Here is a 27,709-nt window from a genome sequence, read left to right as displayed (position 1 = left end):
TATCCTGTTTGACCTATTGGTTGCTGCTACTGCACTTTAGGTTTGCCTGTGCAAGGATTTTGGTGCGTTCTGACTTATTTTCCTGGGTAATTAATACTTGAAGAAATTAACCTGTGTATGTGCTGTGCGGTTTTGTTATAGGAACGTAAATGTTGAATACATGGCTTCTGAATAATCAATATTTACCTGACTATCATCGACAGGTTACTATTTGGTATTTGGATTGGTATGGAAGTAATGTGTATTACACTATCATGCGATATAGGACGTTCTTTCATATGAAAATGAACAGGAAAAGAGAGAAAACAGCAACTAAGTAGGCAAAATAGGAAGCTATCACCAGATGCAATTGTTTTCTTGTTTTGAACCTGCAAGCTTTCGTTCTGTAAAAGAAAAACACTTCTCTAAATGGTCCTTTTAGACTACACTCCAACAATAAAAAAGTTATCTAATAAAATGGCAAGTCTTCGATCTTAACAGTAGTTGCATCAAAGGCAAATATAATAAGATAAACTTTTTAAGAGAAAATATGTAACTTCAAGTATCATGTAACTTTTGAATTTAAATATTTGGTGTGGTCGAAATGAACTTGGTTTACACTAGAACGAGTGGTTTATCTTATAGGTAGAGAGTATCTTGATTCATAAGATTTTAACAGAGCCGTAATTTTCTCCAAGTTTTTTCCCTTAATAGTTTCAAAGGCATATAAGCTTATAACACGCACCGCGCGGCACCATCAGTTCTTCCAGTCATACATGTGTTGCACCTACAACGGACTAGACTATAAGCTAGTGCTTGTTCTGACTTTACAAAACTTGACTGTCGACCTTGGATTAACAACTAAATCTGATTTAAACAATTTTACACTGGGATTCGTGGGTTGGGAGAAATCTGTTTTTCCGTTGATCCTGTATTTGTAGTAAAAAATTAAATAACTGTATATGTATATTGACTTGTGAATCTCTAACAAAATTGATTGACGATGGTAAAGAAAAGACAAGACGACTAAAATGCTTCTCATGCTACTGTTGCATCTCCGAATCAGTCTCTTTTTTTTCAAAAGGCGATTATCCCGAACTCTTAATCTTGGCCTGCCCACAGCTAAAACAGCCAATCTATTAGACACCGTAAGATGTCAAACTTGAGCCATACAAGTGTAAACAACAACCACTTAAGTTTAACAAGTTGGATTGTGACCTTTTCAATCCATTGGTGACCAACCCAATCTTGACCCAAACAAACTTTGATTATATGATAGGCACAGAGAGAGGACAGTTTAGACAATTGACTAGATTTACATTTGAGGTCCTAGAACAAAACCTATAAATACATGATAGACAGAGAGGAGTAACAACCTCTTCGGCTTCTGATCTTTAGCACCTTCTGTTTCTCTGTGACTTTCATTTGCGTCTCTAGGGCATGAACATACTCCAATCTTACTGATCTTGGGAAGAATTTGTCCTCGAAAATGAAGAAGCCTTTGATGCCAATGTGCCCGTACTATGTGAAGGTGAGATTCCATGAGCAGGGGCTCCCCTATAAGGAGATGCAGAATATCTAGATTTTTCTGCTGAATGTGGTTGCCTTGCAGATTCTGTTTCAGGAGTTCCTGAAGAATGTGGCTCCACAACCTGTTGACCCTGTGCATTATAAGATGTCAATCTCTAGTGCCAGATAACGGTGTCAAAATCACATGCACACTAGTTTATTTATATTATACCTATATCACAGAGACGGGTATTGATCAGCCATTAAAGAATGTAATTAATTGGAATTCTACACATCCAGTAATCAGTTAACACTCAGAAGACACTGAGAGAAATTAATGCATGCAGATCCGTCAATCTCTTCACTCTCTTCCTTTGTCTATATTCGAGATTGTGTTCAAATCCTTTTTTTTGGGTGACAAGGAAATTTTATCTACTATATATACCAGGAAGGTGCAAAGATGCACAAAAAAGGACTATGCTCTTTTGCCCACATAAGGAGTCCAAAGAGCCGACCAGACTATTCATATCACTTACATTAATCACCTACATACCAGGGGCGGAGCTAGCATAGAGTTAGGGGGTTCATCCAAATATCCTTCGGTGTAAAATATTACTTATACACGGTTAAGATTATTTTTTATGTATATATAGTAGATCTCGAACCCCCTTTGATTAGTTCGTAGTTACTTCTTAAGATTTTGAACCCCCTTTGTTAAAAATCCTAGCTCCGCAACTGCTATATACTGATATGCCAAAAGTATGTTCACCCATACATTGTACTGTGTCAACCTCAAACTGAAAGACATGAGAACATCTACAGTTACATTGCTCAACACATTCCAACTTATGCATAAGGAACAGCTTTGTCCCAAATAATTTCAAGAGTATTCCTTCACTGATGGCCAAACCAGCTTTGTCCCGAATAAGTTCAAGAGTAGGCACTAAATCTATCAGCTGCAGTTACAATTGCACAAGGATTTCACAAGCACTTGATCATAAAAAATTCTGGACCGGACACTGCCGTTGTAATAGAACTGATTTAGTCTTATTTAAAGCTCTTTGGTTTTCCTTTCAATTCATATGCCTCATTCCATGCCATTTTGGATATGAGTACTATTCCAACTGTACTTATGTCCCTTTTGCCGGGAGGCGCTGCATTTCACTATGTAGATTCAGGTATGCAGAACGATAGGGCTATTCTCTAAGCTTCCACATTATCAGCTTATTGGTGAGCCCCACTTGATTCACGAGGCATCATCTTCTTTTTTCAGTTTTCTTATGTATGGGTATGTCAGAGCCCTGTTCCGGCAAAACATTTTCTTTATGGTATGTTAAAGAATTCATACATAGATGAGTCTAGACATCCAGTTATGTAAAAACGGCAGTTCTTCCTATTTACGGATATGTTATGATTAAACGTTTTGAACTTAATGAAAGCTTTATGAATGGAAATTCTTTTTTAACGACCTTATTCATGAATCGGTTTCATTCTATTCCGATATGCCTCAAGGGAATGTCATGTTACCTAGATCACTCAGGCAAGTTAAGGCATCGAGTGCCAGTCCCGCTCCAGATCCAAGTGACCAGGTCAGGTTGGGAGAGTGACAACTTCACTCCATGGGCCTCCCACGGTAGATAATTCATACCGTAGTTCTCTTTCCTTTCCAATTTGTGGTCCACATACTCTAGAGAACATGCAGTTGAAATTTGTAGAGGTATTTTTCAAACTTAAGGTAACGGAACGAGTGTCAACCATATTTATGTCAAAATCGAAAAACATGTCATTTACTTAACAATGTACCTATGCATAATATGGTAGGTAATAAATTTGTATGCTAAAGTCGCCGAATATTTTATAATTAAGTTATAAATATTCTAAGGTATCCTATAGAATATTATATGTTGATTTTCATCTTCCATTTTTTTTAGGAAAAAAATCATCATCAGATAACAATTCAATAAGATAAGCAACTATAAGGAAGGAACCTGATGGGTTTGATTGTATTCATCTGTTTGCTGCTCCAGATGATGATATTGCTGCTGTTGTAGGTGAGAGTACTGCTGTAATTGGAGATGTCCTTGTTGTTGCCATTGTTGTTGTTGATGTACTTGGTACTGGTGCAAGAGTAGTTGATAACCATGTTGTTGCATCTGGTTTGCAAGTTCTTGTGACTGACGATATTGCTCTAGCTGCTGCTCCTGTGTTTGCAGATAGTGCTGCTGCGTTTGCAGGCCTTCCTGTGATTGCATCTGTTGTGCTTGCAGTTGAGACTGCTGTTGCCAGAGTTGCTGTGCCTGTGGTAAATACTGTAGCTGGTGCAGAAGATATTGCTGCTGTGGATATTGTGTAGACTGAATTTGCTGGAAATACTGTTGTTGCTGTTGCTGTTGCAATAGAGGTGTTTGCTGCTGATTCTGTTGCTGTTGTTGCTGAATAAGCTGCTGCTGCTGATAATACTGTTGACTAGGATATGGATGCATCTGTTGCTGTTGTATACTAGTGTAGGACTGTTGCATTTGCAGCTGATGCTGCTGATACTGCCCCTGCAAAAGATGCTGCTGCTGGTAATGGTGTTGTGATGGTTGATTCAGTGCTTCTTGGTTGTGTAAGGGCCCAATTTGCTGGCTACTCTGCCTAAAATGTTGAGGTGTACTTGGTTGAGAAAAAGAAGAAGGTGAGGAAGACATTTGAGGGTGGTTTTCTGACAGGGAGACGTGTTGTGATTTTTTATTCAATGCTTCGTGGTGGGGATCTGGTCCACTTTGCTGGCTATCGTGCTCAGAATGTAGAGCTGTACTTGGTTGAGAATTAGAAACAGGTGAGGAGGACGACGCCAGGGGATGATTTCCAGACATGGAAATTTGCTGTGGCATATTATTCAATGTCCAGCATTGGTTACTCGGGATATTCCCCTGAGAAGTACCTGTTTGGCACTGCACAGTAGCCTTATATAGGATTTGTTGGATCTTTGAATCACCCTGAGAATCACGCAGGGATGGTTCTTGTGAAGCAGCTCGTTGTGGCTGCTGTTGCTGATCATATCCTGCAGGTTGATTGGGCACCTTTGAATTACCACTCTCAGGAACTGCGACTGTATCATTTAGCTGTGAACTTTCAGCAGTAACAGGACCTGGATGTGTTTGTGCTGATTCGGAAAACAGACATGTCGATGGAGATGAACAACCAACCGGTCCATTTCCATCATCTACAGGATCTTGTGGTCTGCCTGTGCTTGATGAGGGAATTTCTTTACCACTTTCAAGATCGTCAGAATGCATGGCGACGAAGTCCTGGGACTCCCTTTCCCCAGAAACCAAGGAAAGATTCTCCATAGAAACCAGCATCGGTGGTTGTTTAAGTTCAACATCCTGATCTCGATTGATAATTTCTGCTTGTGAGGATTCTAAAACATTGAGGGGCCTTGATTGTTCTTTCAAGTCCAGAACAGGCCCAGGAGATTTGGATACATCTTCTCCAGGTTGGGGTATGGAATCATAAGAGAAGTCCATTGCTCCAGGCAAATTTTCTCTCTTCTGCTGTGATGGACCATGACTTAATTCCATTGGTGTCGATGAATCATCCTTTGATTGAACCACAGGGTCAAAAGACAACTCATTTTTCCCAGAGCCATTTCCACTGGATAGATCTTTCATTTCGGGAGATAGCTGTTCTTGTTGACCAGTCACATCTTTGTCATTGACCACAGCTAAAGACCGGTCTGCAGAAAGCTGATCTGGTTGCTTCCCATCTTTAAGCATCAGTAAATGCACCTGCTCTCCTTCGGACAGCTGGATCATATGTCCAGAGCTTGTTCCTTTTGATGGCTGATTAACTAAGACATAAGAAATATTTTTCCTTTGCTCAGTAAAGTTGTGCAGTGAACTCTTCTCAGTACCTATGTGTTTAGATGAAGTATTGGTTCTTATGAACTGAGGAAACAATTTGATGTGACGACTCCATGCCTTCCTTATCTCAGAGATAGAACCACAAAGATCAACCAACTGTTGTAACCATGAATGATGATTATCAAGCACAGGTGAAAGTGGATTTTGCACATCCAAAACACAAAATAGTAAAACTTTTGGAAAACATAATAAAAAAGGACACTTCACTTTATAGAAACCTAGGGCCAGATTCAGTAGATACAAGACCATGAGATAAAGAAGAAAATAAGTAAACGCTTCACTTTTAATATGGCGCAGATTTGGTAAGGGCATATCTCCTAGCAAACTGAATCAGAAGTTTCAAGTAAACTGAGTTCTTGATTAAAAAATGTTATTCCTGTAGGGAGGTGGTATTCACACTTTTGGCTGGTTAAAGGTGGAAGTGGTTTTCTAGAAACGTTAGTTGTTGCATAACAATTGGAAATAAACTCACTGTTGAAACTGAGACCATCCCACATACAGTTTGTACTTTCAGATGAAAGCTGAAGTAGAAAATCATTAAACATACAAAAAGGGCAGATGGTGCACTAAGCTACTGCTATGCGCAGGTCTGGGGAAAAATCACTATACATGAAAAGAAAAATCAACTTATCATGTATACAAAGTGTATCTTTTTAAAATCACTCAGTTTCAAAGTTGTCTTTCACTTTAGTGCAATCAGGCTTAGTTATTCGTGACACAATCCTCTTCTACCTCAGCTAGTTGGGAAGATTTGATAACATGCTGATAGAAGTGAACTGTTGGATCAAGTTGACAATATGCACAGCAGTCAAAGTGTATCTTTTTAAAATCACTCAGTTTCAAAGTTGTCTTTCACTTTAGTGCAATCAGGCTTAGTTATTCGTGACACAATCCTCTTCTACCTCAGCTAGTTGGGAAGATTTGATAACATGCTGATAGAAGTGAACTGTTGGATCAAGTTGACAATATGCACAGCAGTGTTTAGCTCACTTCTAAACCACTGTTAGTTGTACCTACATGTTCACTAGTTAAATTCTTATGAAATAACTACTTGATTCATGAGTATGTCACACTCGGTAATTTCTTTCAGATTTCCATCCCATTAATTATCGATGGACCTAGTTGACCAGCAGCACCAGCAAACATATGAAGCCACAAAAACTGAAAATTCCCTCCTCATTTTTCCTTCCACAGCCAAAATGAAGAATAAGAAAAGAAAATAATGTAAAACTGAAACATTTAGAGGGGGGCTCTCACCTCCAAAAATAATAAGGATATGCTCTCTCGATCTTTTATATCCATATCTTGGGATACGTCTGACACAGGAGAGATTGCATTAACTATGACAGAGTCTACAATCCTCAATTGTTTAGTTCCTTCATGCTCCATTGCAAATCTTATTAACTCCTGCAGAAGCAGGATATATTCATTATTTGGTATTTGTCACAAATCTCATGCAGTGCCAAAATAGCTCACAACTTAGAAGCTCTTCAGGATCTTTTCAAGCAAAAGAGGAGTAACTTTCAGATGTGTAACTCCTCTTTTATAAAGTAAGTTGTTTCATTACCAGCATCATGAAAATGCAAAGAGTACAAAAGTAAATAAGCTAGCTCCATACATAGTAAAAGTTAATACTCGGGAGCCAACCAAAAAAATAGAGATGGTGGTTTTGACTTCTCAATATAGATGCCCTCGAGAGTTAGTTACAATGAAATCCTCACTACAAAACAGAATTCTAAATGAGCAATTGGCGTTAAACCAATCCAAACTCTACAGTGTGAACCTATTACTTAAATATTGTCCTACCCTCACTAGAAAACTGAATGCTATTTTTTTTTAAATACTGGTGGTTAAATAATGGCGATGTCTGGGCAAGCTTGTGCACGTCTCGACTATTCCACCAAGTAACGCTACCTGCAAAAGCCCAGGAAATGAGAAGAAATCACCTAACATGCTTTGTTTCTATTGGAATTTGAACACAGGTCTCTCCAAGGTTTCACCAGCTTCATTGACAGCTAGGCATTCAAGGGTTACACCCTTGGTGCCAAACTAAATATTAATTTCTTACGAGAGCAGTTGATAAATTGATAATTACCAACTTAACTATACCGTTTTACCTAGAATTTTGTTATGTGCGTTGATAAAAATAGTGTTTTAACGGTGGTTTTATTGCATTTTACATGATTTACATGTTGAAGAGAGGTATAGAAGCAAACTAGCCAAAAAGTGAGCCACAATGAAGAGGATAAAAGAAAATATGTGCAGTAGGCAAATTATCGTGTTTGAAGCACGTGTTATCAAAGAAGGCAAATGTAAAGATTTGCAACCGCAAAGCCCCTGCCACAATAATGATGCATCACAGAGCTCCCAGATATATTAAAATCATTACTCTCTCTGGTAGCGATGCATCATTCAGCATTCACAGAAAACCATGACCTAGTGCCCAACGAATACAAGCTTTAAGATTTATGGATTGCTACAGTGATTACAAGTTAATATACAGTAACAAATGGGTTCAAAATAACATATTTGTAGATATTTTACGGGTTTCTAGTAAAATATAGGATCTGCGCAAAAGCTACTGGTTCCATGAACCCATAAAACTATACTCTGGATTCTCCACTGACCTAGGCAGATGTGGATGTTATTTTGGAATTTTAACTTGGAATATTCCGGATGTATATAAGCAACCTTTTGGATAGAATTATCAAATTTTGCCTTTTTAAAAAGAAAATATTTATAGGTAACTGAAAGAATAATATTGATGTACAGAGGGGGGCAGGGGGGAGGTGGGGGGGGGGGGGGGGAAGGCAAATTTAGAGAAGCTGGACAGAAGTACATCCAAAAGATAACTTAACAGTGAGTGTAAAGAGCTAAGAAAGTCAGCCAACACCTCCGGCTCTAATACATTTATTGAGGTTATGTTGCACCAAAAACTAAACAAAAATAAACATTTGTGCTTTAGATTAAGAGCCTGTTTGGATTGGGCTTATTTTAAGTGTTTTTAACTTTCAAGACAAAATAATTTTTAAGCACTTTTGTAGTGTTTGGATAAAATAAAACAGAAGTGCTATTAAGAACTTGTTTTTAAGACAAAAATAAGCCATAAGTTAGATTCTGAACTTATGGCTCGTAAGCGCATCCAAACAGGTTCTAACTACATTGTCCTTTACGATATAATAAAAACTCTAGCATTTCTTTCTCTCCATACGACCCACCAAACTACTGCTGGGATAGACTTCCAGATGTAACCCAATGCTTTATGATATCCTGTTTGTGCCATGAATGGAGAAAATCAACTGTGCTCCTAGCATGCACCAATTAATTCCCACAAAAATGGCTACTTGTGGCTATTTCCAAGCTTTGGGAGCAAGGAATCAACAGTCAAACACCTTGAAGATTGAATATTAGAGTACTTCGATTGAGAATTTCTTATCTTTTCTTACTTAAATATTCATTTCCTTGTTCTGTAATGAATATCGGTGGTGTAATTCGTTTAATTTCATATTGTGAATAGTGCTAGTAAAGATACTTAGCTAGGGTTTTGATTATCTCTTGTTGCTTTTGTATTGATGATTATCATTGTTTAATAATGGATCTTTGTATGTTTGACTAATCTCGTGTTTTATTGCTTTTCAAAGGGCAATATCCCCTATTAGCCTTAATGAAACTTGGGATGGAAGTTATATGTTAATTAACAAGATCTATGTTGTTCAGACTCATCAAAAATACCAACAGGCATGTGTCGGATCCTCCAAAATTAGTGCATTTTTTGGAGGATCCGACAGGGGTGCAACAAAAGTTTTGGAGAGTCCAAGCAGCATATAAGAAGATTCTATGTTAATCGACGGATCAATTAACCCAGGTCTATGGATTGAGGTTACAATTATTTTTACATACTTGTAGCCTAAACTGTAACATACTTGATGCTTCTTGGTTAGATTTGGGAAATCAACTAAGTTAGGCTTGCAATATGTTGGGAATCAACTAGTGGGTAGTCAAGAATCTAGTACTTTGTTGGGAAACATTAATATTTTTTTTAAAGGTAGCTATTTGGAAACATAATTGGATAAACGGTTCCCAAGCTAATGCCATTGACCTATGATTAATTAGTACGGATTAGTTAATATACTGGATTAATCTGAAGGATGGTCAAATCTAGGATCTAAAATAACTTATTTTCCTTACTGGTGAATGTCATTGATCAATTTTACCCATTTTTTCTGGCTTAGTTTCTATCTTTCATAAGATTTGTTCAAATCATCTTGAAAGATGTTTAGCATAGGATAGGAGGTAATAAATTCTCTACTAGCTTAGTCGCCCTTATGTTCTTTCGAATTTTTTTATTTTTTTATTTTTTTGATGAAATAAGAAGGATTTCATTAGCAAAAAGCATCAAGAAGATGTGAGTATTACCAAGAGATTATCAGCTTCTAGGAAGACGAAAAAGCTATCACAACTATCAGCATACATCTATGGAGCTAATAAATTCTAGGAAAGATTTAACAGTAATTACAGAGTGGTTTACCCAACTAAAAGGACTAATCAAAGAACTAGCCTTAAGAGAGGAAATGGGAGTTGAGATGCCATCAAAACATCTTTTGTTCCTCTCTATCCATAAGCACCACAAAATACAAGCAGGAACCAAAGACCGGATCTTTTTTATGGACTTCCCAACTTTCCGGGAACTCCAACACACATAAGCCTCTTCCAAAGAGCCTGGCATGGCCCAAGTCAGACCAAAGAGAGAACAGAACATGTTTCAAAGGTCTGTGGCAACAGCGCAATGAAGAAACAGGTGATTGATAGATTTTGGGTTGCATGAGCACATATAGCATCTGTTGGCTAAACGAGACTTCCTACTCATAAGATTATCCTGTGTCAAACAAGAACCATTAAGACTAACCCAGCTGAAACATATGACTTTTGGAGGCATCTTAGTTCTCCAAATAAGTTTCCAGGGCCACAGATCAATAAGTGTCTTTCTTGAACTTAGATGTCAGTAGCCTTCTTTGACCGAAAAGAAGCCATCCTTGTTAGTTCCCTAAGTGAGTCTACCCCTGATTTGGCTTGGACTTAGCTGCTCTGGATGGAGGCCATGAGGGCCATAAATCCTTCCAGCTCCCAGCCATTTAGATTTCTCCTCAGAGTCACATTCCAAATATTATCTTCCCAACACTGAGAGATGGTTCAGACAGGATTGGAGGCAATCTGAAATATTCTTGGGAATACGTTCATAAGGAGGACGTTTCCCAGCCAAGTGTCTTCCCAAAACTGGATGTGCTCCCAACTTCCCACCTTGAGAGTAGCATTGCTTTAGAAGACCTCCCACAACTTCCTTATAGTTTTCCAGACCCCTGTACCATAAGGAATTGTGACTTTATTAGAGCACCAGTGACGAGTGCTACCAAATTTTGCTTGGATCACCTCCTTCCATAGACCAGTTGTCTCCTGATTGTACCTCCACTGCCACTTCATAAGCATACACTTGTTATATAATGCCAGGCCTTTAATCCCTAAGCCTCCAAATTGCTTTGGCATGGTGACTTTGGCGCATTTCACAAGGTGTAATTTGTGGTCCTTACTATTACCTTCCCAGAGGAAGTCTCTCCTAATCTTGTCAAGATGATTTTGCACCTTAGGTGGCATGGGGAAGAGGGACATAAAATAGGTGGGAATACTATCCAAGACACTATTGATGAGTTTGCCCTGCCCCCTAGTGAGAGATATTGTTGCTGCCAGGAAGCCAATCATCTTTCAAACTTTTCACAATACCACTCCAAACCCCAACTGATTTGTAAGTAGCACTCAATGGTAACCCCAAATAGGTTGTGCGAAAATATCCAATTGAGCAACACCTGATGTTTGCCTAATTCTCCGAGTTAGGGACCTCATTAACAGGGTAGATAATACTTTTTAATATGTTAATGTGGAGTCCTGACATGGCTTCAAGAAGCATAAGAGCGAGGTTAAGGTACTGCACTTGGGATTTCTCAGATATATTCTTTCGTAATCATATTTGACAACAATAGCCTAGCCTTCCTATTTAGGAAGCGTGATTCAGATGTTATAATCTATTTTCTTGCTTGGTATGGCCAAAAGATTGCCTACTTCCATTTTTAAAAAAAGTTTTAACCAATAGTATAACATGAAGTTACATAACACTCACATACTTCGCAATAGTACTAAATAAATTTTCTACAATCTGATACAAAAGATGAAGCTGTGGACCTCACTTCTTCCTGAGTATCTCATCAAATAACAGCCAAGGAAATTCAATTTGGAGGAGGGAATATTGACATAACCTACCAGTTGCAAGAAGGGCATCCTTTCCATAACAGAGATAAGGAAAACATACCTCATAAAGAAGTTTGCAACCAGGGAAACGATTTATTCCATCAATTATTACATCTCTTGCAGCCTCCACACTGGCAGTGATCTGTCACCAATGAAAGGTAGTATCAGGTTCTGTCCAAGAAATGAGCAAGATCCATAGAAAGAGCAATTACAACAAAAGTTGTGTTAACTTCAGTGTGAAATGGTTTACAAAGACAAGACCTTGTACCAAAGAACATGTCTCATTTTTTATGAAGTAGATATTCAGTGACGATACTTTCTCGTGATTACATTTCAGCAACTATCTGCTATCTCCCAATAAATGTAATAAACTTCCATATTCAATTATGTAAATAGATCCATGTCTGATGGGACACGCCAGCCCGTTACAGCCAACACTGCACAGGTAAGCCCTCAAAAAGGTACTAAGGGCCTGGGGGTGGGCTTTCTAAGGGAGAGGATGCTCTGGGTCTTTTCCTGGTTAGCGGGCAACGCGGACCTATTAAGCCCGCTTTAAAAGATACCGAGTAAGACTACCAACTGTCAAAGGGAGATTGATAAGGAAGTGCTTATTAATAAACTCCGAGAACTCCTTTGTCGCCTACCACCTCTTTCTCTGGGAACTTGATAGTGTCAAAGTCCATTCCTACCACTCATGGGATATTCCCCTTTCCGGAAACAACTGCCACCTCTTTCCAAAAAGTTCTCTAGGAACCCTTCCTGTAAGACCTCGCAATCCCTTCAGAATCCCCAGTTCAACCCATTCCTGGTGTTTCTAAACCGAGCCGCTAACGTGAACTCACTTCTCCTTGTTCCATATTTCCTAATTTCCTCTCATCTCATAGTAAATTGTATACCACCAAAGTTTCCCCTAGCTGGCATAGTCATATCCCTCCCAACGCACTGTCTAGCACTGCCTCCATTTTTAGTTTCTTGAAAAACAAAGTCAGTCTACCCCCATTCTGGCCTTTTTGTTCAGGTCATTCATTCCATCACATCCAACTAATGACTATAATATCCATCGGTCATTTCTTTTTCTTACCCCATCATTTTTCTTCTCCACCACCACCTTTACCCTTCCTGTTTCCTGTTCCTCCTCATGTATACCATTATGTGTCGCCCCCTTTTGTTGTGACAGCCGAATAATTTCCCTCCCTGTCATATCAACATTTTCTATGCTTACATCTCCTTTTACTCTTATTCTGTAACAAGAGTTCAATTATTTTATCCACTTATAAGTCCAGCATATAAGTGGAGAAGTGTAAAGGGGGATATCATCCCCGAGTTTCGAAGGTTGTTGTAGGCTCCAGACAAATTACTCGAGCTTTCCAAAGCTGAGACATTTTTCTGGCCCATTTTTGGTTAGCTTCGTCTCCCTTTCAATGAAAGCTAAGGGTTAAGAATCATTAGATTAGGAAAGCAGCAACTCAACTTAATAAACGGTATGACGGTAAATCAAGGCATAAAAGTCAAAATAGGGGGTAATATGATTAGAACTACTTAGAACTGATTATTTAAAGAGATCTATCAAGTAAGCATGCATAATTTTCTCTCTATCTCTCACACCATTGTCCCTCCCCAACCAGTGAAACATCAAAAGAAACCACTAAACCAACATTTGCGAAATAATGTGTTTTAAGCTGCAGCATAAATTGCATACCATGTATCTAAGACGATAATAAGCAATGTATAGCATAGGAATGCATTGAAATTTCTGCTCCTTCACTGCCATATTAATTGCTCTTTTGTAAATATCACAAGCAGCTGAGCAATTTCCCTGGAAAGTTTCAGGAAGCAACGTCTTATAATAATGACTGCTCCTCAATTTATGACAACTAGGTTAACTTACGCACCAGACGTTTTTCCATATTTGCTCGATTAGTAACATATTGAATGAAACAGGAGTCCCAATCTGCATTAATAAGAGGAAAGGAAGCACGAGCCCCATCTGGATCTCCAATTTGCTCCATATATCTAGCAGTAAAAAGATGGATTTCTGGAACATTCTGCAAGAAGCACTTAGATAAGAGTCCTCGCCTAACATCAAACATTATTATATATGGCGTCCGGAGAAATCAACTGTATAATTTAGTTTTGGAACACTGCGTCCTTTTTCTTATCACTCTTCTGAAAATACAAGTGTTTCTAGCAAGTAATTTCATTCACAAGCAAATTCTAGAAATTTTGGTGCAGAACTTGTCCAGGCAACAACAAATTTACAAACTCAACCATCAGAAACAACAATATACCCAGTGTAATCCCACAACCACCAACCATCAGAAACTCGGAAAGAAAACTTCAACTAGAATAATTTAAATGAAGCTTATTTTCAACATGTTGCACTGCAAAAGAAAGAACAATCTGCAGGAAAATAATGTGCTTCTTGGTGCCCTCAGAAACTTGGAAAGAAACGCACTGTACTACTCCGTCTAACAAAAGTTCAAATTTTTCCTTATTGATTCTTTTCTTCTTATGAGACCTTTTTGTTATTGATAATTTAACTGGTAAAAATTGGTCTCCAGAATTCATACGGACCAGTCACCATTTCCTCAATTGGGATAAGCAGCACGCTAGAAATTGCTCTCATGAAGCAGTATAACAGTAACTAGTGGACATATTTGCAGGTGAACCACGTGATCCACAACACAAACCTGAGGTTGGTAAATTGCTTAATTTAAAGGTTAAAAGAAGTAACCCCTCAAGATTATAGCTGATTAAGTTTCAAAAAAGATTATAACTGATTAACTTACATATTCACTTAACCAGATCCAGCTATAGCAGTATGGCAGACCAATCAATAAAAGAAAAGTGATTCAACATTCAAGTAAAAATTGAAGTCATTGTCGACCAATTCCTATCCCGGAAGTATTTTGAAGTTACCTTTGAGAAAACTTTTGTTGCTCGTTCTAAAGCAAACATAGCTAGCTCGCGCCCTCCCCTAGCCTCCATAAAATCAACATAACGTATCCAGAACTCAGGATAGTTGGCACAGGATATCAAGCATCTCTCATACAGTTTTAGGGCCTGTAGCAGAATAGTTTACAATTTTGGAGCAAAATCAAGCAGTAATCCCCAATATCTTCAGGGAACACTAAAGCATACCCAATCAAAATCGTCTTGCTTTTCAATGAAGTCGAGATAATCATGCCAGTTCCTCAGCTCATCGTTGTCAAGAGGAGTTGCCTGGAAATATCGCCTCTGGATGTTTGATTCAAAACTTTTAATTTTTTCCTCTAGTTGACACGCTTTCTGGTATAGCTGATCTCCACAGTATCTGTACCTATACAGTGCTTTCAATCTGACTGAACCGTCACTAGGATCCTGGAGGTCCTTAACAACTTGAGCAATTTCTTTATTTGACAACACAACTGTTGCATCAGACAGCTCCTTTAGTTGTACTTCACAGCTGTCATCACTGAGATGTAGGATCTCTTCTTCTAAATTGGTTACAAGCTTCTTAAAGCTGGATAATTAACAAGGGATACAAACTCTTTAGGATTCACGAATGATATGTTTTGAATCTGAAGCAGAGAAGATACAATCAAACAGAATGTGGCAAGAGGCGGCAGGTGCTGACTTAACGCATAGAACTATTCCATTAAATAGAAATGTTCACCGTTTGCCATACCATGAACCAGCTCAGGTTATTTTAAGGCCTTAAGGGCAGTGTTTTTGGTAATGTACTAAACCTGTGTATCCATTTTTCAGAAAATAAACTTTTATTAAAATAGGAGACCATATAAATCTTTTATTGTCCAGAAGGGGTGTTTTGAAAATAACGAATCAGGAAATAACGGGAAAATTCAAAATAGAAGCTGAAGACAAATACTCGATGTACGAATAGAGAGTAAAACAAAACGTACTTCTCGTAGTACTTGTGCAACTTCTTTGTGGGGAAGCGTAGAGCCTGTACATAAACTAGAGTGAGGAAGCCCCACTTCTCTTGAGAGAACTCAAAAGACATGTACTTGTCCCATAAGACATGACAGAAGTAGTCTTTCCCAACAAGGGAGATTCCTTTGGTAAACAACCTGTCAAAAGTTTAAAAGAATATACTGATTATTTGGATTACTATTTATGATCTCACGAAACATGAATGTAACTTACAATTGAAAATTCAGAAGCTTTTAATGAATTTCAAAAAAGTAAGCATATTGTTGCACACAATGAGGTTTTCACTTTGTATGAAAATAAAAGGTGGAATATGAAAAGGTAAAAAGAAAAGAAACTAAGTCTAATTATATTCTATACAAAGTTGTGACTGAACTAATCCTCCATGATGTTGCAGTTCACTATTTAGAAGTGTTATGTGATGCAGGGATGCTACTTTTGTCTATGAGCAAATCATAGATGGTTACGCACTCAGATAAAGGACTCCAGCTATGTCGGGTTGACAGCCAGTATATAAATAATTAACTGAGATGAACCCTCTGAATCGGATAAAGATTACTCATATACCGGACTTAGGATTGAGACTTAGCTGATCTAACAACGATGCTCTCCTATAGCTACTTCAGTAGTGAATTCCGCTGTTTCATTGTCTTTTCGCTTGAAAATACTTCTCAGATGTTAACATTTTCATCATTATGGTTAACAACTAATATGGCAGGTAAGGCTAGCCTCTTTTTCAAGAAACTTACGGAAGCATAATTTCCAAGAATTTACCTGCGAATATCAAATGGATCCTCGAACGAACTCACAGCAAATGTACAATAGTCAACCCACAGTCCAACAGAAAATGGTGAAGATTCCACAGCTCTCTCAAAGATTTCAACAGCCTTTTCAGCATTAAATAGCCGTGCCATGTGATAAGCATATCTTTTCCAATGCCAGTGACATAGTGGAAACTTAGACAAAAAGGAGTCAAAAGCCAAACAAATTGTATTGCTATCATCCTGCAGTATTTGGAACAGAATTACTCGTGCTGAGCACACAGTGCAAAAACATAAGAATGAGAAGAATCCTGTGAAATTGCATGTACGGCAGCTCACTAATAAGATCGAAAGGGCTTTTCTCACTTGTTTGTCCTAATAGTCAGAGGTGGCCTTGCTTCCTATTTAAAAGCAAGAATGTGTACATAAAAAAGAATTTAATTGATAGAACAGAGGAAGATTAATGTGCAGCTGATGCTCATATTGCTAAAATGATTTGAACAGCTCAGTGTAAATTGTAAGAACAGGGATTTTACCCCATTTATATTATGCTGAATTGACGACCCATTCTAAGTAAGAAGAGCTCTTTGGATTTGGAAAAAAAAAACTTTGCGATATTTTCTATTTTGTCAGAAGTGTCCTCTAAATATTTTGGTTTAACATTAATTTTGATATCATCAACAGACATAAATGCATATCTTCCATGTTCAAGTGATTGCCCCTCAAAAGAATTTATCTTCCCCAAACTTTTTTGCCAATCTGTAAAAGGAAAACAGTTTGACTATTGATTACACCTGCTCCTAATAGAAGCAGAAACCGTTACAAGAAAGCAGTTCCTGCAAGCAGGTCAGTAATACCAATGATGTGTGCTGGTCAAGAGAGCAACCAAGAAGATTATGATGCTAAGAAAGTCAAATGGGCAAATGAGAAATGGAGATCAAGGCCAGAGAAGCAAGAAATTAGGAAGTGAAGTGCAACCTATTCGATCAAGTGAATCATGATCTAACTTCCATTTTTCTTGTTTGGTTGCTTAATGTTGATACTTAGTTTTATGTGCTTACAATGGTGACTTTGTTATTTTATACTTAGATCATATTTGGATGTATAACAAAAATGAGTCCTTAATCTTATCCCCAAAAAAAGTGTTTTAAGTGGAGATGGAGCAAGCTAGTGAAGAGGCTACATGGACACTACTTTATTCTTTCTTGCCAGGTGAGTATCCCAAAAATCCTTGTTGGGGATTTACTCAATATCCTTCCTTTGATGCAGGTTCATATTCAAGGATGAATCCTTCTAGAAGGGGGATGATCTATGTTGCTCGGACTGCACCGTATCGGATCCTACAAAAATGCATTACTTTTCAAGGATCCAACACGCACCGTTCGATATTTTGTAGAGTACGAACAACATAGAGATGTTGTGTGCACGGATAGACAAGAATTCAACCAAATAGCTTATGATGCTAAAAGAGTAGAATTGTGATGAGTATTGCGGATCAAAGCAAGAGAAGTTAGAATTAGAAACGAAGAGCAACATATTTAACCGAATCAATCATGAACCAATTTTAATGATGCACGCATAACTCTCAATCTATGGGGAATTTGGAAATGACTCGTGAAAGAAAATTGTAGCCCTTTTTTTTATAAGGTAAAGCAATTTATAAAAGAAAATTTTAGTTTTCAACTTTATCAACAACAAAAAATTATAATAGAAAATTGTAGCCATTGACATCTAGTTTCTATGGATTCTAACATTTTTCATTTGGATTCTCCTACACAAAGTTCTGGCTATTACACAAAGTATGGCATATAACTGCACGACGAGAAGGCAGCAGCCAATGCAGCCAGCGCGACGCGCTGAAATCAGAGAAGTGCCATTTTGTAAAGTAGCTTAATGTGTGATCTCTGCTGTACACATTTTGTTACGTTGTTTTGTGACTTTTTATTATTTTTGACCAAGCCCGCGAGTTTTCACCTACAGATACAGATTATTCACAAGTCTATGCAATATCACTCCAAGAAAGGCTTCTCTCCCTAGTTCTATTGAAGAATTCTGCTTTGCTGCGTAAGATTGGATCCTTGAAGCATTCATTCATCTTGTAGATTAGATTCATAAAGTGTACACATTGCTGTGTGATCAATTTTTAAGTAATTGGGTTCATTCTCCTCCTACTCCTTTATGGGTTTTGATTCAATCGAGAGTCGAAGTTTCATACTTATTTGCCTTTCCATTTGAGCTTTTGATTTTATTTTTTTAGATGTAATAATTTTTTTATTAGAGAATACCACGAAGAGAGTGCAATTGATGAATAGTACAACCACAGCAAAATGTGCCTTACACTAGCTATGTGTGAAAAGCACCAGAAAAATTAATCATTTTTTATTGTAACTAAGGAAATTGATCATCCTGTCTATTTCCTGTATATTTTCATTTTTAAACCAAAAAGTTAATAGAGCTAAACATCTATAGTTAAAGGCACACATGTTTTCCTCTTAGTTTCCGAACTCTTAATTTATTTCCTTCCATACAATCCACCATATAGCCATCAGTATAGTGTTCCACAATTTTTTGTCACCTTTTGTAGTCTTTTTTGGTAAGATATGTCACCTTTTGTAGTCTTCTTCTAATCCAACAATGTAGCATGTCTTAAAAGATTTTGGCATGCACAATTAATTTTCTGGCCTTTTGATTCAATTGAAAGGTGAAGCTTAGTATTTTTTTTTTGTTGAGAAAGTTAACATTTTATAGACAACAATACACCAATGGTGTATTTCAGTAGTAATTACATCAGGAGTATACAGTAAGCAAAACCAAAAGATCTATCATTTATACCCCTCCCAAACAATCTAAAAAGTGAGTAATAGCCTCCACCTCTTTGGGGAGGACATGGTTACACCAAAAATGAAGGATTATATGGTAGTTCAACTTCAAACTCTGGAAAGGGATGCTCTTCTTTTCGTCTTTTAGAAGCATCTCTGTTTCCTTTCCTTCCAAATTGTCCACCAGATGCAAGCAGGGACAATCTTCCATCTCTCCTTGTGACCTGATGTATTCCGTTCTCTATTCCAGCGTGCTGGAAAATTTCAGGAGTGTCTTGGCATGGACGCTGATTCCCCTCAAATTAAAAAAGACATGCCACAATTTTTCTGTCACTCTGCATTGGAGGAAGAGATGGTTTGTTGTCTCTGTTTCTATTTCACAAAGGAAACACCTGGAGCATAACTGTCTTCCCCTTTTCATTAGATAGTCCTGAGTTAGTACTGCTTCCCTAGCTACCAACCAGGTGAAGCAAGCCACCTTGTGAGGTACATTAATTTTCCATAATATCTTCCAAGGCCATGGTAACAACATTGAAGTTTAATATACTTCCACTTGTCTTTGATCCTTTGGCTCCGTATCTATCAATATATTGTAGGTGTCGGGCAAATGCTCGTCATAACTACTTAGGCTTATTTTTCTTAACATGTCCGTCCTAGTCTAGGCATTGTTATACTTAATTTCTCACGTACAATCATCCCAAAGCCATGACAATAGAAGAGCCAAACCCACCAAAAAGTTGATCAATGCAGTGAACTAATTCAAGAACAAGAATGTTGTTTTGCTTACTGGACTTGGAGTATAATTGTTCTTATACAGACTAGAAAATCCAAAATAGTCAAGTTCAATACAACATGATTAACAAAAGCCCAATATAAAACTATTTCCTATATCAAGCATGATAATAAATTTGACCCACATGAAGCCAAGTGAATTTGGACTTACAGGGTAGGTTTTCTCAACCTCTGATATCAGTGAGTTCCAGGAATCAAGGTCTTCTGAGCCTCCAGAAATCATATCCTTAAGTCTTTCATTATGAACTTCAATAAAGGAAACCATAGTTCTGTCTTCAGAATCAAGCAATGCTAAAACATTGAAAAGAGAAATGGCACAAATTGCATGACTAAATGAGGCTAGTTATAAAAAATAAAAAAAAATGGAGAGACAAAGAGGATAATAGCATAGTCAAACTTCCTGAAGTGTGCAGCAAAAGGGAAAAGGTAGAAACTGAAAAACTAAAATTTTGAGATAGTCATAACCGTCAAACATAGATGGAAAAGAAATGAGAAACAGAAGAGCAAATAGCCGAATAAAGCCTTAACATTTTCCTTCTAAGGTTCTCTGTTGCATTCAATGGCTGCTATTCCGTGCAAGAAAGGACAAGCGACCAAGAACATTACGTTTGAAGTTCATGCAAATGAAAAAGTTGTCAATCAACAGTCAGTGTGCTTTTTTTTTTTTATCAAGTTACACTAAATGTGTTTATTAGAGAATCATGGCATGAAAATGTCAGATAGTTAGATATCAAAAACAAGAACTACATTAATACAACTAGTACAATGACAAACACAACTCACCCTAAGTAAGACAACACCACTACACTACTTACTAACCTTCTATCCTAATATGTGTCCTCTACACCCTTATATGTACGGCCATGTCATCGTGACCTGAAGTTGCATCATATCTTGTCTTATCAGCTCTCCACAATACTTCTTTGGTCTACATCTGCCCCTCCTCGTACTCTCTATAACCAACCTCTTGCACCTCCTCATTGGTGCGTATACGCATCTCCTCAATCTCGCTTCCCTCATCATGTCCACCACGGAGGTCACTCCCACCTTATCACAAATATCCTCATTTCTAATTTTATCGATCCTAATATGACTACACATCAACCTCAGCATCCTCATCTCCACAACATGCACTTCTGGACATGGGAGTTTTTGACTAGACAACACTCAGTCCCATACAAAAATGTCGGTTTAACAACCACTCTATGGAACTTAACTTTGAGATGACTGTGAACATTTTAAGGTATTCAATAGTCCTTCATTTTAGAAACTAGCTTTAGAAAAATGGTGAATTAACATTGTCCCCAAGCTACATGGTCCAAGTTGACTAACCATGGAACCCAACCTTTTTTTGATAAGGTAAGGTAAGGTCATGGATCCCAACTTTATTAAAATGGCTAATAGTATGTTTCACTTGAATACTTCATTTTCTTTGTTGTCTTATTTCATTTACAAATTTATGTATATGAAATGGTTATACCACTTGCTACCTGTCATCCTGACCATTCAAACTCAAGAAACACTAGGCAGCTAGCTATAGAGGATGAATAAAACCATAAGCTACCAGATAGCAATTTTCTTTAGTAGATACTGCATTCCACATTTTTTATTACTTTCATTAACATTTGCATTGCAATGTCCTTTGGTAAAATTTGATTAGTTACACCAAATTCTAATACTTTTTGAGAATGAACTCCATATAAATTTTTTAATTCTATTCCAAAATTCTAGCACTGATGCTCAGAAAAATAACAAGACAATCCAACAGCTGCCCATTATCTTCTTAAAAATTATATGCACGCGAATTAGAACATTTCATGACATGATACTTATTCAGTCTAACAATAGAAAAAAGTTCTTCAAACGGCTTTGTTTTTCTATTTCTAAGCAAATCATCCTTTATCATAAAACTTGTTCCTAGAGCTACAATCCTAGTGAAAGTAGAACCTAATTAATATAGTCTCCTGCTTCATTTTATTATAATCGTTTTTAGTAAAACTAAAACCTAATATAAGTTTCTTATCCCCTAGGAGATGATAACAATCACAAGAATGAAAACAAAAAGTGGGATGTGTGGATTGGGCACACATTACACGTTCGAACCTTGCCTCTGCCATGATGCCTGACCTTTAAGTGATTCCCCTGAGTTTCAAACTTATGGGCCAAATGAGATTGGACGACTATCCAATAGGGATTCTTCAACATGTATGCACACATACTATGACAAATTACACATGAATCATATAATCATCAACCATATCACACATGTGTGCTAGTTATATCTATTTAAGTTAGCATGAATGTTGTTTAACAAGTTCAAATTTTTTAGGTCAAAAAAAAGTTGTTCCTTTTATCATATATCTAGTTCATTTTCGAACAAAATTTCACTTAAAGTATGAACAAAAATTTGTGATTGAAGGGGCGAGCCCACGTTTAAATCAGATTGAGATTGTCTGGGATTGGGCAAGCGATTTCTTAGTTATCAAATGACATAATGATAGAAAAATTTGATTTAGAGGTATAAACCTTGATTGGGATGAGGCCCGTCAGCAGCATTGTTATCGTGTACCTCCATAGCTGGAGATGAAGATGATCGGACTTGCCTGTCGCCGGCCAAAAAAGGAAGCAGCGACTCCAACTGGTGATATACTTTTTTTCCTAATTACTCCTTCTAGTTCATATTAATGGGCGATTTGGTCACCTGAGAAAAAATAATAATATAAAATTATAAATTTATTGTATTTTTTTCTTCATAAATTTATAAATGGTGAAAATCATCAAAATTGCTTCGATTTTTATATAATTTTAAAAAATTTACATAAAGGTCTAATGGACTATCACAAAGTTATTTTTTTAAAAAATATATATTCCTTTATCAAATTTTAATTCAATGAAAAAAAAAATTAAGCACGATCAATATAATTATATCATTATATTAATATTTGGTGAATATTCCATTGATTTTTTAATATTTTCGTAAAAATAATATGTAGTTATAAAATGATGATATATTTTTATAAATATAAATTTATGAATCAAATTTTATACATTTGAAAATGTAAAATAATATTGTGAAATTTTCAAATTAAACTTTTTGAAAATATTAAGATTTTATGTTATGATTTGAAAATAATGTTGATTTCGAAGCTTGAAATGAAATTGCGAAGTCCAAACCTATTAAGTGAATTATAAGAGTGTGACACACCCTTAAGAAAAACGTTTAAGTACATATTTCAATATTATATTTTTGATTATTCTTAAACTTTTCTCTTAAAAATGTAAAGTGACCAGAATCTTATTAGAAGGGTGAATAAAAAAAGGGAAAAAAAGATAAATATACGCTCGAATTATTGTAAATGGTATACAAATAGCATTCATCATATTTTTTGGACATTGACGCCCCTGTCGTTCAAAAACTTGAGCATATATATCATTTATACTAACGAACAAACATGTTTCATAATCTAATCCACCGACCCAACATTTATTAAATTATCGAATCGACGAATAAGATTGCACCAATAGCAGAGTCAGAATTTTCAATAAGAGGGGTTAAAATCCGAAAAAGCAAGCATATGAACTAGTCGAAGGAGGATCGACATCTATTATATACATCTAAAAATATAATTTTGACCATGCATATATAGTTTGTTTTTTTTTCGCCTAAGGAGGTTCAGATGACCCCCCGAAGACATGCTGGCTCCGCTCCTCGATTACATTATGTGTTCTTATTTAGTCTTCCGTTAGAGTAAATGCTTACATGCTCTACTTTTAAACAACGATAAGGGCACATATGTCCCAAAAATACGACGAAGGATATTTGCATACAATACTATAATTTCGAGTATATTTAACGTTTTTCCCATAAGAAAAAGAGTGCAATATTTCTCTTAAACTTATTAACTTTTATAAAAATTAATTATTAAAAATTAATAAATAAACATATATGCGTAATTATGTCATAAAAACAGTTGACATTTTTTTGATAATAGAATTTAATTGCTTAATTATGAATCTAAAACTACTCATTTTACAAGAACATCATGGATGGCATGTTTGACAAAAGAAAAATATTATAAAATATAACGTCAAAGATTAATTTAATGGTTGACCAAAAAAAAGAAGAACACCATAAATTATCAATTCCAAACTATAAAATAATAGCATGGATAATAAAATAACAAGTCAATACTAATAAAATAAATAAAAATATTAATTCAAAAAAAGTAACATAATAACCTTATTCAAATTTCAATATGAAATAAAATAAAATTTGTTGTAACTTAAATAAATATAATTCAAAAGAGAAAAAAAATATAAATATATAATATCGTTTAGTAATAAAAATATATTTTAATTCAATTATTAGAATAATAATGCAGTTATGTTAAATGACAAAAATAAAAAAATACGAACGATCACATTGAATCATAAAAAGTAAAAGATTAAAAAATGTGAATTAAGAAAAAGAGAGATAAACAATCTAAAATGAAAAAAAAAAGAAGCTAGATTTGATATATGAGGAAAGGAGAGAGAAATAATCTAAAATGAAAAAAAAAAGTAAAAAAAAAATATATTAAAACAAGACGAAATTTTTTTTAAAAAATTATCTCATAATTACATCACGTAAATATATACTAATTTCTCATCTCCAATGAGGAAAGTAATTATAATTTACGCCCCCTAATTTACACTCAATTTTTTTCTATAACTTATATAATTATTTCATCAAGATAAATATGTCAAGTATAAATGTCAATATTAAATCGATCAAGTGTAATATTATTTTTTAAAAAAGAAATAATATAGTGTTATAATATTATAGGCTTAAAATGTAAATGTTATAATTATTATAATATTTTTATCTTGTTTGATTATTTCGAAAAAAATTAATATACCCCTAAAATATTACGAATAATATATTTATACAGTATATTCTTTCTTATATTTTACGTATGAATATATTCCTGCAGTCAATATTTTAGATTGTATATATTCTTAACCTGAACGAAGGAACACGTGGCATCATTTTCTAGACATTCATCCAATTTTAATTTTAATAGCACCTGCTTCAAAATTTTCATGAATGTTTAGTATGATTTATTTATTTTTATTTTTTTAAAAAAAGAGGATGAAAAACACGAGGTATTAAACGTTGACCCCAAAAAAATTTGGGATTGCACTAGTAGAATTTTTTTTCACCAATATTTATTTTTTGTCCCTGTTTTAGAAATTGTTTAAAATTAATCATTTTATATTATATGAATTGGGTCAGGTTAAATGATGAGGGTCAATTAAATGATTTAAATGGGTAGTTTTTTCTCTCTCTTTTTTTTTTAAATGACTTAAAATAAAAGTTTCTGCATGTCAACAAAAGTAAATGGAAAATCACTTAAAATAGCTGAATGATTGGTAAGTAAATAATAACTAAGTGATTTTTGAGTTATAAAAAAGAATAAAAAATAAGTTATTTTTGGTTGGTTTGTTGAAAATTCAAGAGAAATCTTTGATTTTTTTCTTCATATTTGTTATTTTCTTTAATGAAGTGTACATTTTCAAATAATGACTATCTTTATTTTAAGAATAACTTGAAAATAAACAAAAGCTTAATAGTGAAATATATAGTTTAAATTATAATTATAGGATGTTTTTATTAATGAGCGGTGTATTGTCTCACAAGTTTACTTAATATGAAATAAAGGGAGAAATAATATGAATATTTTTGCGCAGCGACCCCCATATTAATTGATAAATAATTTTAAGTTTTGAAAAATATTTGAGAAGTAAGTAATTAATATTGAGTGTAAATCATTTATTATTATCTTTTTGGCAAAAGGTCTGGTGGACATAAGTAAACATTAACTAGTAAAAAAAATTAAAATAATAAAGAAGTAAAAAATGAATATAAGTAGTAGTTTGTTCTAGGTGAACTCTAACCTCTATGCTTTGAATAAGATTATGCAACGAGTAATGTGTATACTTTTAAAACAAAAGATGGTACATCACACTAAAATTATGAATCATAATACTAAGTAAGTTAGGTGCGACGAATTCAATTGAAAATTCATCAAATAGGAGAAATCATTTACATTCCCTCGAGCTACCACATCCCATGTACCAACTTAGACAATACCTCTGAAATAACTCAACCAATTGAGAGAGGATCAGGTGAGATTCAATTTTCGATCTCTTTTATAACGAATATTGATAACAATTTTTATTTTCCGCAAAATAAGTATATTTTCTTGTAACGAAATTTATTCGATCGTATGTGCAATGGATTGAATTATTAGTATCATCACATCAAAATGGTCCAGAGTACGTATGATTTGAAATAAATGTAGGGTAGAGCTGTTTATGCATGTGCCTCTTATATCAATGATGAAGGGAGACAAATTCTAGCACCATTGATCTCTTGATGATGTGTTTCTTTAAAACTACTTATCTCTATGTGAGAATTATAAAAATAAGTTATTGTTTATTATTCGCCTCGAATTAATTTATGTCATATTATTTAATTTTTACATATTAAATTTAGTTATTTTAAAGGCATAATACATATATTTGATCTTAAATTTTGCTTCAAATTTTAACTTTAACTTTTAATTTTCATAATACACAAACAAACACTTTAAATATCCAACTTTTAAATAAATAACACATGAGTTCTACATGACACAATACACGTAAGACACCATATAAGACAAAAAATGACATGTAGGACATGTGTGTCTATTTGTTCAGCTTTATACAATTTTAGGTGTTTATTTGTGCACATCCAAAGTTGAAGGGTATAAATGTAATTTAAAGTCAAGTTAAGAGACACATTTATGTATTATGCCTATTTTGAATTATAGAATAAATTTTTTTAAAATTGAAACAAAATTGATTTAATTTTAACATCGCATTTGTAATTTCATTTTATCTTTCTTTCTATATATTTCTGGTAGGTCATGTGAATATAGAGGCTTTTTATGTTTTTTTTTTTTTCTTAAATTTTATTTCAATCTACAAATATAGAGTTGTCTATTTTTTCAGATAACTAACTCAATTCAACAATATTTTTTTTTTTAATATTATATTAATATTTTTATTTCAATCTTATTTTCTTATTTCGTAATATAAATATATTCTTTCTTTTTTTCCAACTAATTACTTTAGATAATTTTCATGTGATAAAATTTTATTTTTTCAAAGTTATATTTTATATAAATTATAGCAATTTTAAATCTGTAAACAAATCACAAGAGAATATTATATAATATACAAATTAATAAACAAATTCAGATAAAAGTAGAACACAATTACATAAACATTCAACTTTTAAAATTATTATATTATTCTCGTTAATGTTCTATTAATGCATTACGGAGTTCAAAATGAATGTTTTTTTCCTTAAATTTTTATGTCTAGCTAAAAATTATTCAAATCGAAAATTTCATCTACCATTATAACCTAATTTTTTTTGATTGTGCTAAATTTAAAAAAAAAGACCTACCAGATTACTAAAATATTATTGTGATAAAGTAATTATTATGTTGTGTATTGTATTATGTTTTATCTTGTATTTAAATTATTATGTTATGTATCGTATTTTTAAATTAATTTTTTTCATCTTATCATTTAAATTTTGTGCATTATTAATGTGAAAATTAATAATTAAATTAAATTATATCAATGACGAAAATTAAAATATTTTAATTGGGGATTAAAG

General features: G+C 34.8%; 1 protein-coding gene across 3 annotated transcripts; it reads right to left on the bottom strand.

Moving 5' to 3' along the window:
• Positions 1-913: 913 nt before the first annotated feature.
• LOC101258918 (pre-mRNA-processing factor 39-2) lies at positions 914-22,730 on the bottom strand. Of its 3 annotated transcripts, none has more exons than XM_004233817.5 (12): positions 22,522-22,730; positions 20,147-20,241; positions 16,398-16,627; positions 15,596-15,763; positions 14,835-15,195; positions 14,613-14,756; positions 13,586-13,738; positions 13,393-13,509; positions 11,755-11,835; positions 6,654-6,803; positions 3,477-5,492; positions 914-1,640 (listed from the first exon to the last, which is right to left on the bottom strand). In XM_004233817.5, the coding sequence occupies exons 1-12, from the start codon at positions 22,568-22,570 to the stop codon at positions 1,437-1,439; spliced, it is 3,768 nt and encodes a 1,255-aa protein (XP_004233865.2). In that variant the 5' UTR covers positions 22,571-22,730; the 3' UTR covers positions 914-1,436. The 3 variants fall into 3 exon arrangements, with proteins under 3 accessions (XP_004233865.2, XP_010316901.1, XP_010316902.1); XM_010318599.4 differs by having other exon boundaries at positions 20,147-20,286; positions 22,522-22,677; XM_010318600.4 differs by lacking the exon at positions 20,147-20,241 and having other exon boundaries at positions 22,522-22,663.
• Between the last annotated feature and the right edge of the window lie 4,979 nt (positions 22,731-27,709).

Source organism: Solanum lycopersicum, chromosome 2 (assembly GCF_036512215.1).
Source record: "Solanum lycopersicum chromosome 2, SLM_r2.1".
Taxonomy (NCBI): domain Eukaryota; kingdom Viridiplantae; phylum Streptophyta; class Magnoliopsida; order Solanales; family Solanaceae; genus Solanum; species Solanum lycopersicum.
Note: the sequence above shows the minus strand (reverse complement) of the source record. Positions and strands in the feature narration are given on the sequence as shown.

Excerpts from the sequence above, each read along its gene's own strand:
- LOC101258918 (XM_010318599.4), bottom strand. The coding sequence starts at position 22,570 with ATGGAGGTACACGATAACAATGCTGCTGACGGGCCTCATCCCAATCAA. Across the intron at positions 14,757-14,834 it reads AGCAAGACGATTTTGATTGG|GCCCTAAAACTGTATGAGAG; the intron begins GTATGCTTTAGT and ends ATTCTGCTACAG. Across the intron at positions 11,836-13,392 it reads ATTATCGTCTTAGATACATG|ATCACTGCCAGTGTGGAGGC; the intron begins GTATGCAATTTA and ends CATTGGTGACAG.